At 60.1% G+C, this 20,541-nt stretch overlaps 1 protein-coding gene across 1 annotated transcript; it reads right to left on the bottom strand.

Moving 5' to 3' along the window:
• Positions 1–89: 89 nt before the first annotated feature.
• Positions 90–20,257, bottom strand: CDH15 (cadherin 15). Its single transcript, XM_028090740.2, has 14 exons — positions 20,216–20,257; positions 13,658–13,816; positions 13,317–13,472; positions 12,116–12,260; positions 6,277–6,437; positions 5,238–5,366; positions 4,586–4,771; positions 3,493–3,746; positions 2,687–2,829; positions 2,286–2,522; positions 1,766–2,005; positions 1,484–1,620; positions 1,055–1,222; positions 90–290 (listed from the first exon to the last, which is right to left on the bottom strand). The coding sequence occupies exons 1-14, from the start codon at positions 20,255–20,257 to the stop codon at positions 90–92; spliced, it is 2,358 nt and encodes a 785-aa protein (XP_027946541.2).
• Positions 20,258–20,541: the final 284 nt, after the last annotated feature.

Genomic DNA, 20,541 nt, shown 5'->3' with positions numbered 1-20,541 from the left:
GGTCAGGCTGCCTGTCCTGGGAAGGACGCCTGCCCTCCGTGTCTGGGGTCTGATCAGAAAGCCCGCTGCCCTGGCCCTGGGTCTGGCCCTCACGGGGTTCCGTACAGGTCAGCCAGCCGGGCGAAGCGCGGGCCCCAGGCCCGGAGGCAGCTGTAGTCTTGGTCCTCGTCCCCCAGGCTGGACAGGATGGAGCTCAGTGTTCCTGCCACAGAACCATCCCCCTCGTAGTCATAGATGAGAGCTGTGTCGTAGGGCGGGACGCTGGGGTCACTGTCTGCCACCTCCAAGCCCTGCAGAGAGGCCCCGGGAGCTCAGGACCCCCGCACACTCCAACCCCGGGTGCCCTCCACCACCCAGACGGCAGCACAGGGCGAGCTAGCCCAAGGCATAGACACTGGGGGCGGGGGCGGATGGGCAGAGGAGGCCTGAGGGGCACAGCCCCAAGCACACAAGAGCTGGGAGCCCCTGCCCAGGATGTGAGGAGACATTTCCCTCTGGGTGGCTCTTCTTCCTTAGGGCTGGGATACTCGAGACTCCCTGACGTCCCACCTGGGAGACCACCTGCTTTCTCCCTTTTAAAACATTTTGCAAATGGCTCTGTCACCTCCATCTCTGCCCTGTCACCCACAGGGTCACACACCCTCCTAGCTGTGACCTGCACCTGGGCTTGTTCCTGCCCAGGCATCTGTCAGGGTGTTTCTCTGACCCGGAGCACTTCCTGTGCCAGCAGGCGTGGCACGTGGTAGAGTAGTGGGAGGTGCCCTTGTGTTCTCCCTCAGCCCCTGCAAGTGGGTTCCTGTGTTCTGGGCATCTCCTGCAGGAACTCTCTGATGCTGTGTCCACATAAACTACGGGGGCACCTGGATTCCAGGGACAGCTGCACCCCCAACGCCGGGAGCACACCCACTTTTCTCTGTCGGTGCCCAATGGAAAGTGCTCCAGAGCAAGCCCCAACCCACCCCAGCTCAACCACGCCCACCAGTATCCCCCAGGGGCTGGTCAGCTTCCTTTTCCCACAGGACTTTTGTGGCTGTGGTCCTCCAGGGGCACCTACGTCACTGATGAAGTCAGCGATATCGGCAGGGCTGGTGGGCAGCATGCGGGGTGGCTGGGGGCGCACTCGGCTGAACGGGGCATCTCGGCGCAGTGGCGGCCGTCCCAGGGGGGCGCGCAGGCCTGCCAGCTCTGTTGGGTGGCGCAGCTGGTTGATGTCATAGGCATCCTGGGGACGAAGTAGGCGGGATTCAGCCCTGATCAATCACAGGGTGGGCTTTCCCTCCCAGCCACCTTGTGCGGGACGTGCCTGGGGGCGAGGACCTATGAGGACCTGCCGGCCAGCTGGGGCCCCGCCCCTCCTCCTGGACGGCGGGAGAGGGGAGGGGTGGGGGGTGCCGGGTGGGGGCCCACAGCCTCGGCTCCTCAGGGACCCTCCCCACCACTTAACATTTCTAACCCACCACATCCCCCAACACCCTCTCCTCACCTGGTCCTCCTCTCCGCCCCCCTGCTCATCGTAGTTGAGGATGTTGTCCCGGAGGTCGTCGTGCAGCCCGTGCAGAAGTCCCTTGTCCCCGGACTGCTGCCGGGACCGCGTGACGAGGGCCGCCGGCAGGGCAAGCACTGAGTGGGGAGGAGGGAGAGCAGACAGGAGGGGGTGGGTGCCTGGCCCTCAAGCAGAGGCTGGACCGGACGTCGGGCGGGGGGCGGGGCGGGGCCGGCTGGGGGCGGGGCCTGCGGGCAGCAGGTGTCAGCACGTGGGACTCACAGAGGAGCAGGATGACGCTGGCCAGCACGATGACCAGGGCGCCCAGGCTGACGCCCGCGCCCCCCGCGCGCCGGGCAGCGGCCCCCGGCAGGCAGGCACCGTCCTGGCCGCAGCGGCACACTGTCACGTTCAGGGGCTGCTCGCGCTGCTGGGGCGGCTGCCCTGAGTCTCGGAGGAGCAGGCTGAGGCGGTGCAGGCCCTCCTGGACCTGGTGGCGTAGACGCAGGCGCGCGTGGCTCACTGCGGAGGGCACCCAAGGTCAGAAGGGGTCTCCGGGCCAAAGGAGTCCCCACCCCACCCCCACCCTATCCTTCCGGGGCCCCTCCGCGCCCTCTGCTGCTGGGCGGGGATCCCGAGACCCCGGGCCTCCGTTTCCCCATCTGCCCCCTGCGAGTGAAGTTCCGCCCGGTCTGAGGATGCACTGCAGTGGGAACCAGAGGACCACGGTGTTGAGAACCCCCCCACCCCACCCCACCCGTCTCCGGTCTGGACCCTCAGGATTGTGGTTGGGGGAGCTCACCATTAATCTGGCTAAGGCTCCAGTTCTGGGTCAGCTCTGGGACCCGGGGACTCAGCTGAAAGTGGAAGGGGGCCCCGTGGGGGGGCAGGTCCTCATCCGTGGCCCCCAGGAGAAGGCCAGAGCCCTGATCTGGCTTGCTGCACACACTACCAGATGGTGGGGACAGCTCAGGGGCGTGGTCATTGACCTCCAGGATCTCAATGGACAGGGTCCCAGTGGCCGTACGAGGTGGGGAGGCTGCAGGCAGAAGAGGCCTGGTGGGCTCCTTGCTCTGCTAGAGCAGAGCGCCCACCCTAGAAGTCTGCTCCATGGAGTGCACAGCTCTGAGCCCCTGGGCAGTGACAGGGATGCCCAGCCCGGATCAGGGAGCCCAGGAGCCTAGGCACAGGCTCAGCCCTCACCATCATCGAAAGCCAGGATAATGGCCCTGTACCAGCCGTCCTTGAGGAAAGGTGATGCTGGGCTGAGCACTCGCTGGGTCTGGACCCAACCCGTGGCTCTGTCCACTTGCAGCCAGTCCTCCGGGTCGTAGTCCTTGGAGTAGCTATTGGCCGAGGAGGGGACAGAGTGGCCCTGAGCTTTTACAGAACCCCCAGGAGTATGGTCACACTTCAACACACACGCATACGTATAATACACCCCCACATGCATACACACACATATGTCCCATACATTTACACACACACCTGTGTACATTCCCCACACGCATACACACCATATGCATACACGTGCACCTCTGAAGCTAGTCCTCCAACTGCCATGAGTTGGTGTTTACTGTCCCAGTTGACAGATGAGGAAACTGAGGTCCGGGGCCAGGGCCCCATGGCCACTGAGTACCACAGCAAGGTTTAACACCTGGGCACCGTGGAGACAGACACAGATACACAGGGCCGTGCTGGGGGTGAAATCCAAACTCTGAACGGCTGACCCCATGGGAGCATCAGCTCACCAGAATGGACAGGGCTGGGCACTCAGGCTGGCCAGAACAGACTGGGCAGGTCCCAGCCCTGCCTTATGGGACAAATTCATAGCAGCACGCACACATGCACAGGGCGTGAGACCCCATGGACCCTCAGGGATGCACAGACGAGCCCTCCACCCTCTGATCAGGGCACTGATGGAAACCCTCAGCCGTGCTCCTGGCCCTGGCTGGGAAATGGACAAATGGGGCCCTTAGCTCCCTCTACCTTACCCCTGCAGCCCCCACCTGAGCCTCTGCAGCTGCTGTGTGTCAGGGTCTTCGGCAGAGAAGGAGGCCACGGGGGTTCCTGGGAGCGCCCCCTCGGGCAGGCTGGTCCGCAGTGGGTTCTCCTGGAACACGGGTGCCTCGTTGACATCCTGCACCTGCACGTGGACCCTGGCCTGGCCCCGCTCAGCCCTGGGGGCGGCTGCCTGCAGGGGAGCCTCGTTCTGCACTTCCACTGTGAGGTCGTACTGCTCACAACGCTCGTAGTCCAGGGGCTGGAGAGGGGGAGCAGAACTGGAAGTCACTCACGACTCTGGGCCCCCCAGAGGCAGCTATGGGGCACTGCGAGGCCCCACAGGGGTCCTGCTGCCCTGCTGTCTCTCCTCACAGTCCCTTGCCCTTTTCAGCCCTGGAAAAGAAAAATGATTCAGGACCAAAAGGCACAAAGAATGATGTAAAAACGATAAATACTCATCACTCAAAATGAATGTGTTAGGTGTTGTGTCATCAGCTTTATGTGTCTCTGGTCAGGTGGTGCTCCCCGGTGACTCGGGCAACACTCATCAGGGGATTGTGGAGAAGCGGTTTGGTAGCTGGGGTTAAATTAACCTCTACCATCAGCTGACTTTAAATGAAGATGATCTTGGATGACCTGAGTGGGCCTCCTCAGTAGCCCAAAGTCATCAAGAGCAAACGGAGATCTTCCTGAGGAGAAAGGCGTTTCCAGCTTGCTGGCCGGCCCTGCAAACCGGCTTCTTGCAATAAAGCCCTTCCCGTATCGTATCTAAGTGGACCTGCATTTCTATGTGGTGTCCACGTAGCTACCACGGCTTCTGTGTCTCTGGTCTCCCATCTGGCGGACACAGGTGCGGTCTGTGTTTATATACATCACCACACACCTGAAGAGACACAGCTCCATAAACAGCCCGTGGGCGGTGGGGGCGCCCCTCCTTCTGGTCCTGGTGCCCTGGGGCCAGTGTGGCCTGAGCCTAGAGCCCCAGCGTTCCCGGCCCCCCCGGCATTCTGCTCTCTCCAGAGGATGCCCCAGACAGGGCCCCCTGTGCTCGGGGCCAGCAGCCAGACCCCAGCTAGGAGAGCCACGCACCCCACTCACCTTCACCACGGACAGCACGCCCTCGTTGGTCTTGGGGTCTGTGTGGATAGCGAACTGTCCATTGGGGTCGCCCTCCAGGATGGTGAACCTGGCTGCCCAGTTGGGGGAGCCTGGCAGGTCCCTGTCCTCCACCTCGAGCCGCCCCACATCCACTCCACTGATGGCCTCTGTGACCTCCATGAAGAACTGTGGGAGCCCAGCCCTCATTACTGCCAGGGGGCAGGGAGATGGTCCTGTGCGGGGATGCCCTCCCTCGCTCCCTCCCAGCCAACTCTGTGGCCCACCCAGCCCCCCAGCGGTGCCCACGAGCCCCACTCTGTGGGTCCAGCTGTGTGCCAGGCACCCTGTGGGCTGCCTTCTCCTGGAGGGCAGGGCTGGCTGCCCCCTCCCACACAACAAGGCTGTAGGGAAGCTTCCTTCCTGCTGCCCAAGGGCTGCTTCTCCCCAGGGCCTCTCTCCCAGCTCCTCCGACCATGCTTATGTGCTCAGAGCAACTACTCTAGCTTGGGTTTCTGCCTTACCCATGCACGGCTCCTTCTCCAAAGCACCCAACCTCCCATCCCTCCACAAGGTCCCATGTCCCTGCCAGGAGCCGGAGGAGGGAAGGGCAGTCCCCAGCAGGGGCCAGCAGGAGTGTGAAAGGCGGCAGCACCTCATCCCCGGTGAACCCAGGTGCATTGTCATTAATGTCCTCGAGGGTGATGATGGCAGAGGCCGTGGCGGTGAGGCCATCTCCAGACATGTCCGCAACCTGCAGGGTCAGGTTGTACACGGCGACCACCTGGGGGCACAGGAACACGCAGTCAGGGGGCCTGGGGGGTGAAGCAAGAAACCCTCACAGGAGAGCCCTGTGGGCATCCGGAGCCCCAAGTGGCCCCAAGCGCCCTGCCCTGGTCCCAAGCTCTGGGGCCAAACGTGCTACCTGGCTCTCTGGGTCTGACCACACCACTGCCAACCCCACACTCTGCCCCAGCCTGTGAGGGGGCAAGAGGTCAGTTACCAAGTTAGACAAGATTCACGGAGCACCTACTGCATGCTGGATGCTGAAGGGCACCAGCGAGCTGGGTCCCTGTCCTGGGGAGCCATGTCCAGAGGCAGAGAGAGAGACAGACCAATGAAGACCACCTAAGGCTGCAAGGGACCAGAAGAGCTGTGCAGGTGGCCACGGGGAAACCAAGGAGGGCTTCCCAGAGGTGTCAAAGCTGGACAGAAGCCCGGCAGTGAGGGGCAGCAGGGGTCCCCACAGAGGAAGACTACGCCAGAGTGGTTATTACTCCAGAGCATGACTGGTCACTGTGGAGCCACTTGCATGGCTCTATCCGAGGCCAGGAAGCCTGAAGCCTTTGCAGGCAACCAGGCAGAGAGGCTTTTGGCAGAAAGCACACTGAGGACTTGTTAGGGCCAGGCGCTGCATGGACAGACTGCACGGACGGACTTTCAGGCCTAACCCCACAACCAGCCACGAGGCAGAGGTGTCCCAGCTGAGGGTGTGCCCCAAGCCACTGCGAGGGTCTGCAGCAAGTGGGGGGCTCCCTGCTCCTGTGGCAGGAGGAGCATCTGGGGCAGGCAAGGCTGGGGCAAGGGGCCCAACTGGAAGTGAGCTGCTCCCATCAGGCTCAGAGGGACAACAAGGTGGGAAAGATGGGTCAGAAGGGCCCCTGGCTGCCCCCCAGCGTCTGAGGTCATCTCACCTCACGGTCCAGACCCACTTGCACGGTGCGTATGTCCCCTGTGTGCTCATCAATGCTGAAGAGCTGGGGGCTGCTCTGCTCCAGGATGGAGTACCGCAGGGCTGCGTTGTCGGTTTCTGGGTCATCAGCATCTGTGGCCTCGGCCCTGGTCACGTAGGTGCCTAGTAAGGACAGGGATGAGCAGGGACACGCACACAGGTGCCAACCTGACCCCCAGGATGCGTCTCAACACTCGCCTGTGGCCCACCACGCCAGGTCCAGCCCCTCATCTGGCCTGCACAAACTTCAACCTTTTGTCTTGTGCTGTTTGGAGGAGGAAGCAGCGTGTCTGATATACATATTTAATCCAGAGTTGACACCCGTGTTCCCAGACATGGAGACAGCCCAGGAGGGGCCGAGAGCCCCGGGTCACATGGGGTGAGCCAGCTGGAAATCCTGGGGCCAGCCCCGGGGAGACAGAGGGCCAGTGGGAACTCACGACTAACGAAGGTGAGAGACATGTATGTACAGGTGTGAGTGGCACACACAACACACTCGTGCACCCATCTGTCTACAAAGGAACATGGCTCCCAGGTCTGCCCGCTGGAAGGGCCCAACAAGAAGCCAGTCTGGTGAGCCTCCTGCTGGCCAAACGTGGGACGATTTGGGCATCAAAGTAATGGCTGTAACGAATCATAACCCACTGAATGAATCAGACTCTGAGAGTCCAGAGAAATATAAAAAAACAAAACATGGAACATACACAGGCACATACCTACACAGGGGAGAAGTGCCCTCATAGAGCAGAAAGCCCACTGACGAAGGGAGAAGAGACACCGCAGGAGGGAACCAGCACCTCCCAGCCATGAGAACAAGAACCCTCAGCAGATGCCAACTCTGCTGGGTAAGGGGTAACAGGGTACCTGCACAGTCTCAGGGTATCTTCCAAAAGATACCTATTAATTACAAAGGGAAAAATATAAAAATCACAGTGGAGAAGCCTGGCAGACACTCCCTTATCGAGCAGATCAAAGCCAGTGTCTTCAGGAACCAGACATGTGTGCCTCCCGAAAGGATGCACCAAGGAGAACACGGCATCACCAAAGTGCAAATCCCGAATCCAACCACACAAACTCACACTCAGACCCACAGTCTCCAAAATAACTGCGTAGGTGCTTTAGAATGTCAGTGTTAGGACCTGTACATTGAAAACTACAAAACACCGCAGAGAGAAATGAAAGACACAAGTAAATGGAAACACATCCCACGTTCATGGATTGGGAGACTTTAAATACATACATACATATATATAAGTTTTTATAGGATATATATGAAATATATATTTATATATTACACATAATATGTGTATGTATATATATATATTCTTTTTAGGGGGGTAGGGGCAGAGGGAGAGTCTCAAGCGACTCCACACCCAGCTTGGAGCCCAATGTGGGGCTCGATCTCATGGCCTGAACTGAAATCAAGAGTTGGACACTTAACTGACTGAGCCATCCAGGCACCCCGGGAGACTTATTATCATTAAATGTCAGTACTGCCCAAAGTGACCTACAGATTCAATGCAATCTCTATCAAGATCCCAAGGACAATTTCTTTGCATAAGTAGAAAAACCATTCTAAAATTACACAGAATCTCAAGGAAACCCAAATAACTAAAACAAATCTTGAGAAAGAACAAAACTGGAAGACTCATACTTTTTGATTTCAAAACTCCTCCAAAGGTACAGTGACCAAAACAGTGTGGTATGGCCATGAGATAGACCAGTGGAATGGAGTCCAGGAATAACCCCACACACGTGTGGTCAAGTAATTTTTGGCCAGGGTGCCAAGACCATTCAAGGGGGAGAAGAACAGACTTTTTCAACAAATGGTGCTGGAAAAGCTGGACATCTCCCTGCAGAAGAATGAAGTTGGACCCTTACCTCACACCATACACACAAATTAACTCAAAGTGTATCAAAAACCTAAACGTAAGACCTAAAACTATAAAACTCTTAGAAGAAAACAGGGCAAACATTTCACAACACTGGATTCGGTAATGATTTCCGGATAGGACACCAAAGGCATCAGCACCAAAAACTAGACAAACTGGACTCATGAACATTTTCAAACACTGTGCATCAAAGACACTCCCAACCAGGTAAAAAAGGTAATCCACAGAATGGGAGGAAATATTTGGAAATCATATAGATATATCTGTATAGATGAAGGACTATGCAGGGTATACAGAGAACCCATAAAACTCAACAACAAGGGGTGCCTGGGTGGCTCAGTCATTAAGCGTCTGCCTTCGGCTCAGGTCATGATCCCAGGGTCCTGGGATCGAGCCCCGCATCGGGCTCCCTGCTCCGCGGGACGCCTGCTTCTCCCTCTGCCCACTCCCCCCTGCTTGTGTTCCCTCTCTCGCTGTGTCTCTGTCAAGTAAATAAATAAAATCTTAAAAAAGAAAAAACAACTCAACAACAAAAACACAGCACAATCCAAAACTCGGCAAAGGACCTGAAGAGACATTCCTCTAAATATACAAATGTCCAATACGCATTTGAAAAGATGCTCCACACATCACTCATCATCAGGGACATGCAAACCAAAACAACAGTGAGACAGCACCTCACACCTGTTAGGGTGGCTACTACAAAAAACAACAACAACAAAAAAAACCCAGAAAATAAACACTGGCCAGGATGCGGAGAGACTGGGACCCCGTGTGCTGCTTGTGGGGGAAACAGCATAGCATCTCTCACAGAGCTACCATATAACCCAGCACTTCCACTTCTGAAAGCAGGAGCCTGAAGACCTGTTTGTACACGCACATTCGCAACAACATTATTCACAAGAGCTAAAACGTGAAAGCAGCCCAAGTGTCCAAGCACAAGTGAAGGGATAAGGGAAATGTGGTCCATCCACGTAATGGAGTATCATTCAGCTTTAAGGAGGAGGAAAACCTGACACGTGCTCCAGGCTGGACCCGGAGGACACTCGTGGTCCGCGAAACCAGCCAGTCACAGAAGGACAAAGGCTGTATGAGTCCACTGACAGGAGGTCCGCAGAGTAGACAGATCGATGGGGGTGGGGAGTTGATGGCGGGAGCCAGGGCCTGGGGAAGGGGAGGCAGAGCTTCTGTGTGGGAAGAAGGAGTTACAGGGACGAGTGGTGAGGACGCCAGACCACACTATGAAAAACCTCGTACCACTGGACTGCCCCTTAAAAATGGGTAGGATGGTAGCATTTGTACTTATTTCAGCACAACAAAATTTTGTTGAAAAAAAAAAAAGTCAATGTCCTAAAAACCTAACGGCTAAGCGACTACTACTGCAGACAGAGGAGAATGGTGGGCAGGGAATGCAGCCCCCAGCTAACGGCGGGAATGCGCAGGTGACGCACAAAATCGTACTTGAGTTCGTCTGATTGGCGAGGGCACAAGGTAAAATGATAAACTGGCATCCAGGATGTGCCCAGCCTCTCTGAGGACAGGGTGCACATGTAGAGGCTTCACCTTTGGTGGAGCAGGGCAGGCAAGCAGACAGAGGAAGTGGATCAGACTGTCCAAGGCTGAGTGTGGACCACCGTGACGGCTCAAAGTCCTGGGAGCCCCCACACAGGGTGGTCTGTGCCCATGGTCAGCTCTTCTCCACCGGCCCTGGAGGGCTCACAACAAATACAGGGGCAGGAGGAAGCCTGGGAGGGCACCTGTGGCTCAGGCAAGGTCTGCCTAAGGTTGGGGCAAGGAGAACTAGACACCCAGTAATGTTCTGGGCAATGGCGGGGACTGAAGGGGGAGGGGAGGACGCTGCCCTGAGCTGGAGGGAGAGAACCCCGATAAAGCTCCACTCCAAAGGCTCAGGTGCACAGGGACCACCTACAACGGAGACCCCCTGCTCCGACAGAGCCTTGCCCAGGTACCATGCAACAGTGGTCACCCTGGGAGGGGGACAGGAGCATGGAAAGAGTCCTCTGTGCATGGACCACGCAGGGCTTGCTGAAGCTGACGTACAGTATCAATACCAAGAGGAGCCCCAGGAGGCTGAACTAAGGCGGCAACAGAGGCCAGGGCCAGCCCCGCTGCAGAGAAGACCGTCTGCACCGGCCCGTCAGCTGCCTCCCCAAGCAGAGCCATCCTGCATTCCCAGACGTCTACTGTTTCCCTCCCTCTCTCCTGTGCTTTCACATGCAGAAGAGCGAGAGAAGAATCCGTCCTCGATGATCAAACAGCCAAAAGAGCCAGATCTACGGCTGAGCAGGTGTTTGGGCCGTTACCCGACAGAGCCGGGAAGGAACGGGTCAGGGTGTGGGAGCCTCTCCTGGAGAAGGTGGACAATACTCCCCAACACATGGGGGATTCAAGAAGAGAGGTGGGACCCGAGAAGATGTTCTCTGCTATAAAGGCATCCCCGGGCTGAAACTGTTAGTGTGTGTCGACATTAACTTCCTGATTCTGAGAGTTACACTGTGTCAAAGTTATGAGGGTTAATTCTTTGAGGGGATCCCGCCTGCATCCAGCAGTCCAGAAAGGAAGGAGGCAGGAAGGAAGGAACAAAAGAAGAAGAAAAAAAAAAAAAGCTTAAAGCAAACATGATAAACATTACATCTCTGTTGCAATTCTTTGCAACTTTTTTGCAAGTCTCAAATTATGTCAAAATAAAAAGAAGTAGGGGCGCCTGGATGGCTCAGCCGGTTAAGCGTCCGACTCCTGGTTTTGGCTCAGGTCATGATCTCAGGGTCCTGGGATCCAGCCCGCATGGACTCAGCATGGAGTCAGCTTGAGACTGTCCCTCCCCTTCCCTCTACTCCTCCGCCCTGTGCTCACACACTCTTTCTCTCTTTTTTTTAAAGATTTTATTCATTTATTTGACAGAGAGAGACACAGCGAGAGAGGGAACACAAGCAGGGGGAGTGGGAGAGGGAGAAGACACACTCTCTCTCAAATAAATGAATCTTTTTTTTTTAAAGATTTTATTTATTTATTTGAGAGAGAGAATGAGAGAGAGAGAGAGCATGAGAGGGGAGAGGGTCAGAGGGAGAAGCAGACTCCCTGCCGAGCAGGGAGCCCGATGCGGGACTCGATCCTGGGACTCCAGGATCATGACCTGAGCCGAAGGCAGTCGCTTAACCAACTGAGCCACCCAGGCGCCCCAAATGAATCTTTTTTGAAAAATAGAAGTAAAAAAAATATTTTAGGTCTTGAAACACAAAAACTGAGATGAAATAAAAGAACCACGAGTGGCCAAACAGGAGCTCACCTCCCATGAGTCCACATTCCCCGCCTGAGGTGCACGGCTTGCCCGAGCTTTGCCCCAAACCCCTGGGAGCAGAGTGGGAAGGAAGAAGGGAGCTGTGTTTGGAATGAGGTCCGTCCGGCCTGGGACAGGTGAGGAAGCAAGGCCATCCCGTAGAGACTCATGAAGGACAGAAGGTTTATTTGCGATCAAGATGTGGGACTGAGAAGCAAGGGGCGGGGTGACTGCTAATGGGGGTGGGTTTCCTGGGGGGACGAAAGCTCTGAAACCGGCCCCGAGGAGCTGGTTAGGGCCCGGTGCCTGTGCCAAATCCACGGAGTGGATCCTTGTATGTCGTGTGGATTTTACCTCGGTGCAGAGCTGCAGTGGCCCCCAGAGCTTGGCCATCCGCGAGTCCTCTCACTGCGTTTGGGGAGACGTTGGGGTTTGAAGTTTCTACTGAAATGCGAAGTGACTCGAGCTGACTTGTGGAAAGTCCCTACTCCTGGAGTGTCTGCTTATTTTCCGACTGTTCGAAGGATCACGGAAAGTGTTGCTGAAGGGAACCCTGGGCCTTCGGACCGACTTGGAGCCCCTCCGCGGAAGCCCCCCAAGCTCCCCCTCACCTGGGACTGCACCCTCCAGCACTTGGCCCGTGAACGCCTCCTGCCGGAAGACGGGCCGGTTGTCATTCTGATCCACGACCACGATCTCCAGGTCCGTGGGCTCCTCTAGGGTGGCTCCTCCCAGGTCCAGAGCAAAGGCCCTTAGCTAGCCAAGCAGAGAGGAAGGGCTGGTGCTGTGCTCGCCAGATTTGGGTGGTTCCCACCAGGCTGTGCGAAGGGACAGCGAGTGCAGACTCGGTGTGCCGCTGGGAACGCCAGCTTCAACAGGGGACAAACGGCACGGGGTGGGATGTGTGCATGGCCGAAGCAACCTCCCCGAAGACCAGCCTGCTGGCCCACAGCTTCCCCTCTTGCCTTGGCTGCTGGGGAGCTCACAGCTGTGCTTTGTGTGAGACTCACCAGCCCTCCCGCTTCCCTTCTGCTAACTGGTTTAGGCTCCTCTTGAAGCTTACTAAATACACGAACACTTAAAATTAAACCACTTCCCACACTTTGGGAGAGTGGGTGTGGTACCATTTCCCCGTGAAACCACGGGCTCTGATAACTCTGTGTAAGGGAAACAACCAAGAGCTTGTTGAAGTCCGAGCACAGGAAATCCCAAGCCAGAAGCCTCCCCCCCACCCCGCCCCCACCCCCAGGGAAAATTCCAGCATTTTGGAGAGGCCAGGCTGGGGAGGGCGGATTACTCCGTAGGGGAGCTCAGGGGTGTCCACACTCCGCTCTGCAGCCTCTGGCCAGTGCCGGCCGGGCCCCTCATCTCCCTCCCCGCCAGCCTCGGTCTCAAAGCTCTCCTCCAAGGGGTGGCTAGGAATCAAGGGAAGCAAGGGACTGCTGCCATTGGGAATTGCCATACCGTGGGATTCTTCGCAACACCCCATTCCCACCACACGCAGCCAGGCTGGGGGCAGAGCTGATGTAGGGTGAAGACTACACCAGGGTCCAGTGGTGCTTTTCTGGGAGGCTGACAGCCTCCCTGAGCAGGACCAAGCTCCACCTCCCCGGGGCCTCAGTTTGTGCATGCTCATCTGTTAAATGGGAATATAATTCTCAACACCTTCTTTGGACTGCAGGTCTTAGTCCCAAATCCTTGTGCCTATCTCCCAATGAAGGACATGTGGCCTAATGCCCCAACCCTGGGACCAGGAGCCTGGTGGGAGGAGGCCCCCAGCTTCTTGCCAGCCCCCACTACAGTGGGCCCCACCCTGAAGCGGTCTGTCTTCTCCCGGTCCAGCATGGCATTCAGGAACACCTTCCCCGTGAACTTGTCGATGGAGAACACGCCCTGGGGCTCCTCGTCCACACCAGGACCTTGGATGCTGTAGATGACACTGCCCAGGGGCTGCTTGTCTGACTTGATCTGTGAGGGCAGAACACAGGCTGAGGGAGATGCCCCCAAAGCCAAGGTCCCTCCCCTTCACAGCCTTGACCCCTCCCCCAGCCTACAGCCCCAAAGGCGTACCTGTCCTCAACCACACACCTTCAGGGACCCACCAGGAACAGCCCAGCCCCTGCTCTGCCCTGGACCGCCCTTGGCCCCCTCACCTGCACCAGGGGGTACGGGAGGCGCTTGTGGTTCTCAGATACACTAATGGGGGGGATGACCCAGGCTCTTCGCACACGGCCTGGCACGGGTGCCCGCTGCCAGGGGTATAGGATACTGGGCCTCTTCTGCGCAGAGACCCCCAAGGACGGGCCCAGGCTCTACAACAAAGACAGAGACAGCTGTCAATCACACAGCATGTGAGCTGGGCCCCAGAGACGCCAACCATCAGAGCCCTGAGCTCATGGCCCCGGGAGACCCCAGCAGCCACACCTCAGCCTGGAGCCCCCACCGCCCTGCATCTGGCTCCTGTCCTCCCCTGGGGGGCTCCGGGACCAGGAGTTGCCCCAGGCCTGAATGCTTGCGGAGCAGCTGGGAGGAATGGAGGCTGCCAGGGTTTGGGGAGCACGGGGTGCTCAGGGCAGTGGGAGGCAGAGTAGGGGGCAAGGCAGCCACCGGGAACAACAGCTGGGGAAGGGGGCCTCCCAGGGACGTTTCGTATGAGCAGAGTGTGGCTAACGGGGTGGGGCAGGCGAGAGAGGCGGGTGCTGGAGGCGTCGTTCCCCTTCCCCAAGGCTGGATCTGTCAGGGGTGGGGCCCTGGAGGCAACAAGCAGCCCCACCAGGCCTCCTCGGGGCTTCAGTTCTCAAGGGTTGGTCCAGGCTGACCAGGCCCATGCTCCTGTCTGAGGACTCCAAATGCTTCCAGGAGGCAGGCCTTTGCTCAGGCTCTTCAGGGGTCTGGAGGGGCAGCCCCCACGTGGCATCTCCCGGCTGCTCCGTGGGAAGGAAGACAGGCCTCGATTTCCAGGACGTCAGTAGGGATTGGAGACTGCTCTGAATTCCCAGGGCAGACCGACCCAGCCGCTGGTGGGTATGCAGGGCCCATGGGGCAGAGACGGGACAGCAATGCCAGGGGCCACCTCCACGCGGGTGCCCCAGAACCATGGACCGAGGTCACACCAGTACTCTGGCTCCTGGAACCCAGGGATCGTTCCTCCCTCCCTCTCCAGGAAACTGAGGGGCCTGGGGCCTGTAGGGCTGCCAAGGGAGGATGGGGGCATGTGGCACCCCAGGGGTGGGGTGGGGGCAGGCAGGCACACCCCCAGGCCCTTCCCTGGGCCAGGTTTTGGGCTCAGAACCGGGGCCATGAAGGAGCATGGTAGGAGGGGGGCAGCCGTGACACCGAAAGTCTCTCGAGACCCAGTGTCAGCTCCCCATGGTGACCACAGATAGTCCCACCTCAGAGCTCAGATGGAGACGGAGGCCAGAAAAGGCACCCATCCCATGAGTTAAGGGCAGAGCTGGCTGCAGCCCCCAAACACAACCCGAATTTCCTGGATGGCCCTGGTTTAGCTATGGGGTCTCTGCCGCAGGCTCCCCAGCAGCACGGGCTCGGGCTCTGCGGCTGGCTGGGCACTGGGGTATCCAGGAGCAGAGTCTGGTCGGGCTTGGAGACGAGCTGTCGGACGGGGCTGGGGCCTGGGGGAGTGGGCGGGTCACCGGCTGGGACCCAGCTGGGTTTGGCTGCAGGAGAATGTGAGCAATGTGCCCTCCAAGGCTGGCCACGCCCACCCCACAACCCCGGTAGAAACGCCCTGCCCGGCCCATCCCCAAGCCCAGGGTAGGACCAGCCAGCCGGCAGGCTGGGGGCATTCAGAGGGGCTCCCCCTCCCAGACACCAGCCCTTGGTGCTCCAGGGATGGCCCTAGAAGCTCCCTGGCCCCACACAGGGTCTCCAGGCCCTTGGGCCCTTCTGGGGAGGGGGGCTCCCTCCTGCTCAGGGGGCCCGGGGTGGCTCCCAGGGCGCCTCCACGGGGGGGCCCTGCTTCCTGGCTGCCCCTTCCTTCGTCAACCCCTTGAGCTCACCCCCCCAGGCGCTGCCTTGGGCCACGCAGCGCACAGAGGGGCGAGCATGGGATGGGGTGGCCTTGTGGCCTCAGGAGGAGGCACTGGTGACGCGTGAGTGGGGTGCTTTGGGTTGGGACAGGACAGGGGCAGGAGGGAGATGTCGGCTGCCTCCACACTCGTCCCGGCCTCCCCCACACCCAGCCAGGCTTTGTCTCTGTGCCCGGGGCTAGCACATAACACATTTGGACGCGCTTTGTAGACAAAACAGCAGTAACATTCAAGCCACCGCTCAGCTCTCCTTGTGGCCCCAGGCCGCCTCCTCAGTTCTGGAATCCTCCTGCTTAATCATCTGAAACCCCAGGGGCCTGGAATCTAGGTAGCTGCGAACGCGGTTTATAGAAAAGACCCAGCTCCTGGCCGGGCCCCCCAGACACCTGCAGCCTGACAGATGGCAGCACCGGTCCCCAGCCTGCCTGGGACAGTGGGGGCTTTCTCGCCAAAACCACGAAGCACAAACCACTTCCAGGTCAGCTGTCTCCACCAAGTGGAGACCTGCTGGCCTTTGTCATCACGCTAGTGGGGACAGCATCTGCTTCCTGAGCACCCCGAGGCCAGCGTGGCGCTCAGCATCCTCCCTGGTCCTCCACCTCTCACTTCCTGTCCCCCTGACCGGGCCCTCTCTCAGCCCTCACAGCCCCTGGAAGGGGCGGTGACTGTCTCACGTCACGGTTCCCCAGCACGGGGCTCAGAGAGGCTGAGCCATTTGCTCGAGCCCACACAGCCAGAGAGCACCAGAGCTGGGGGCCACGGGGAACCGGTGTCTGAGCCTCCACCACTCACAGAAGCACGCTCTGGAAGCAGCCCAGCCTCAGTGTGGAGGAGATTGGAGCTGGAGAGCACTTGGGGGGAGGGCAGGTGGGGGACATTCCGCACACAGTCCTTGACCCCAGCTCCTGGAGGAACAGGAGGGGACACGGTCTGCCCCGTCCAGCCCACACACCGCCTCCGGCTGCCCCCCCCAGTCCCTGTCAGCTGCCTTGGCTGATGCTCCCAGATGTCCACCAGTGTGTGCTGTGGGGCCAGTGTGGTTGTGCCAGAGCCTGGGAGTCCCGGGCCCCAGTCTGTCCACGGCCCAAGTCCAGGAGGTCAGCAGAAGCCACAGAGCCTTGGCAGGGGCCCCCTGCCCAGATCAGAGGCTGCAGTGGGTGGGGTGGCTGGGCTGGGCCACAGCCCACTTCCGGTTACCCGGGGCATTGCTCAGCTGGTCTTTGTCCTCCTACCACCCCGTTCCCAGACGACGTGGCCAGCTGGGCCAAGGCCTGGGAGCCACCTGGGGGATCATGGGACATCTGGTGCCAGGACAAAGCCCCACAGACAAAGCCAGGTCACACAGACCCCCAGCACATGGACAGAGGACGGCCACCATGGAAAACACCATGGAGTGGAACGGGCTCACCTACGCCGCCCAGCCTTGCTGTTTCCCATGTCAGGCCAGAGCCAAGGGGCCTCATCGATCCACTTCCCCCACATGATGCCCAACGACACCCCCATGCTCATCCTTGGCCTTCCCCTTACCAAGAACCTGAGAGCACAGTCTGCAAGCTCTAGAGACATGGGCCATCGTGCCCTCGCTGCGCCGGCCCCCAGCCCCGACACCCAACCCCAAGGGTGTCTGAGCCATAAAGCTCCCCACTGCCCCCTGCGGGAATCTGTTCCACCTGGGCGCGGCCAAGAGTTCTCTGCTTCTCTCCACTAGCCCCTGGTGTGTCCAGAACAAGGAATGAGACGGTACGGCCCAGTCTCCCAGGAGCCTGGGAAGAAAGCCGGATGCTCACCTGCCCTGGGTGGCCACCCTGGGTAGAGAAGCTGCTGACTGAGAGGGCTGGGTGTCAAGTGAGGAGAGCCTGCTTTATCTTCTGGCACTGCTGGCCTTTAGGGGGCCCTGGGGCTCCCTACAACCACTGCCAAGATTCAGATGGCAGGCAGCAGGCCTGAGCATGGGTGGACATTTGCTTCTGTGGCCCAGCTTCTCGGAGCCCTGCCCACCGCGGTGACGTGATTGAATCCAGGGAAGGGAACATTTTCTCTTACCTGCCCAGTGTAGCTGGGCAAAGCTGACAAAGCGCAGCTGCAGAAAGGGGCTCGAGGAAGAGGTTATGGGGTTAATCCTACACTGGCGAGTGCGCAGGCCCCTCCAACACCGCTCCCTGCCCTGGGTTTCTCATGTTCTAGGAACCAGGTGGGAGGCCGGCAGCCTGCTGGAGCGTGGGTGGGGTCTGCACTCCCCACAAGCTTCCCAGGCCTGAGCCCCTTCCCCCCAGGCTGGAATCCGGACCACCCCGTTCCTGGATGGCCTGGCAGGCATCAGGCACGCCAGGAATGGACCCAGCTGTTGCCCTGGCCCACAGGCACCCCTGCCACGGCCCCCTCCTGCGCTCCCCTGCAGCTGCTGCTTCAAGGGAGGGGTCAGGGCCACAGCAGCGGGGCAAGTGGAGAGGGGCAGCTGTTCGCCCAGCCTGCTTCCCCACTCGGGCCACACCACTGTGATCCCCGGCCGCCCTGCCCACCTGGGAGAGGACAGTGGTCCAGGAGCCGGCTTCCCTCCACTGCCCGTCACTGTCACACTACCCTACCGTGGGGATGAGGACCCCTCCCCATACTGAGGACGTGGCCACGTTGCCCTGGTGGCTCTTCACACTTTGCCAAGTGTCCAGGAGCACAGCCTCATCATCCTTTCAGAAGCCACGTGTCTCAGCGGACACCGTTAGACCCCTCCCAGCAGGGCATGGGTTCGTCCTGAACATCCGCACTCCCCCATCGCTCTACCACTCTCAGGTGGGGTGGGGGCCCAGGGGTCGGCCCGCGATGGGGACAGTGTGGGCCAGAGGAGGGAGCCGACAGAGACCAGTTCTGGAAGTACACACTCTAAGCCTGCTGGCTGAGACTTCAGGGGACACAGGAAGGGGAGGGCCATGCCTTGTCCAAACCTACCGGTAAGCAACAGATCAATGCAGAGTCCTTTCCCCGGGCCCCACGCAGGGCCCCCCTGAGACAGCTCTGCCAAGCCCGGGCTGGCCTGCGGTGGGGGCTCACGGAGGTGGAGGAGGGGGTACCGAGGAGCAGCCATCAGCTGCCATGTGGCCGGACAGGAGAGCTGGGTGGGGGAGGGGTGGGCAGGGTCCTGACAGACCTAGTTCAGGGGGCTAGGAAGGCTCCCCTCACACTGGCACTCATCTGAGCCACACTGAGTGCAAAACTTGAGTGGCCAAGCCCCCGTGGCTGGTGCCCCCAAATCCCTAAAGCCTCTAGCTGTGTGTGTGTGTGTGTGTGTGTGTGTAGGGGGGTCATTCTGCAATAGCCCCAGGGCGGGGAGAGGAATCCGGGAGGGGACTACTCCCCTCCCCTGCAGCAGAGTTCTCCTGGGGCCTGGTGAAAGATCCCCATCCCAAACCCAAAGGAACTAGTCTCCAGCATGTCCGATATACTGGGTCCGTTCGCAAGTGGGGTGGACTGCTGTTCCTGCAGCGGGCGGGGAGGGGGCATGAGGTGTGTGCCGCCTTCTGGAGTGGACCCCAGTGGGGGGGTGCGTAGGGTCCTGCAGGGGAGCAACCAGAAGACCCCTGGCGCGGTGTGGCCTCCCAGCAGAGGGCTGGAGGAAAGCAGGCTGTGGGCAGCCAGCTGAACTTGGGCGGCCCAGATCTGGGCGGGGCTACCGTGGAGGGACAGGGGGAGGCCGCAGGGTAGGGGTGGAGGTGCCCAGAGCTCGGCGCCCCGAGGGACAGTTACTGGGGGGGGGTCCAGCTGGTGGGCACCTGATCAGCTTCCAGTCAGACCTCTGTGGAGTCAGGGGGACCCCAGAAGCCCCCAGAGTGGGTGCTCCTCCCCAGCGTCCAGCCCTGGAGCAGCAATGCCCTGTGGGCGTGAACGGGCTACGCCTGGGGGCTCACTCCCTGTCATGTGGAGGAGAACTACGGTCTTGGGGTATGCACAGGGGCCCCACTACTGTCCGGCCCTGGCCCCTGGCCGGTGACCCTGACTCAGTCCCGTCCCTGAAGGCAGGCCACGGGCTCCACTCCCAGGCCCAGCTGAGTGCCTGCCCAGCCCAAAGGGCCACACTGGGGGGTGACCATGGTGGGGAGAAGGGCTTCCTTCCACCCACCCTGCTCCCCCGGCGGAGGGACCAGGGAACTGGGGGCAGGCCAGGAGTGTGGGGGTGGCAGGCTTTATGTGCCCAGGGCCTGGCTCCAGAGCACTCCCAAGGGACAGTGGGTTCCAGAGCTGACCCTGCCCGCTGGGCACAGGGTGGGGGTGTGTGGGCTCCACCCAAGACCAAGCAAAGTCATCTGCCAACTCAGCAGGGGTGTCCTTAGAGACTCTGGTCTGCAGGCTCCTCCAGCTGGGGGTGCTTCTGCTGCGCCCCCTCGCCCTGGCACTCACCACAAGCCCCACAGGGTTGCTGGGCGCACCTCCGGTTAAGGGCCGGCCTGAGGGTCTCCCGGCGGCCACCCAGCTTGGCTGCCCGTCCGGTCCTGGCGGAGGCCGTTACCCTACCTCTAGAGCCCCTTGGGGCACAGAGCGCCCTGAACAGAGCTGCCCACCGGGCACCCACCCATGACTCCTCAACTCATGGGTGGCCCCCGGGCGCGTTTTACTGTGACACCGTCCGACAGGGTAGGGGGGCAAGGGACCCCGCGCGGCCAGACGCCTTACCTGGGCCAGCAGCCCGAGGGCGAGGAGGAGCGCGATGTCCATGGGCCGGCAGAGTAGAGGCGAGTGTCCGGCGGGCGGTCTCCTGCTCCAACACAACGCGGGCTGAGTGACAGCACAAGTGCGCGGGCGGGGGGGGGGGCCCGAGTGAGTGACAGCACGTGTGCGGGGGCGGGGCCTAGACGGAAAGTCAGCACGGGGGCGCGGCGGGGGCGGAGCCTGCGGTTGAGCGACAGCAATGAGCGGGGGGATGGGAGGCGGGTTAAGGGCGGGGCCTGGGCTGAGTGACAGCACGTGTGCCCCGGGGGCGGGGCGGGCCTGGCCAGAAA

The sequence above is a fragment of the Eumetopias jubatus genome, unplaced genomic scaffold (genome assembly GCF_037043125.1).
Source record: "Eumetopias jubatus isolate StellerSeaLion01/CBP00866 unplaced genomic scaffold, mEumJub1_p1.0 scaffold_10, whole genome shotgun sequence".
NCBI lineage: Eukaryota > Metazoa > Chordata > Mammalia > Carnivora > Otariidae > Eumetopias > Eumetopias jubatus.
The sequence above is the reverse complement of the archived record's forward strand: the minus strand, read 5'-3'. Positions and strand labels throughout refer to the sequence as shown.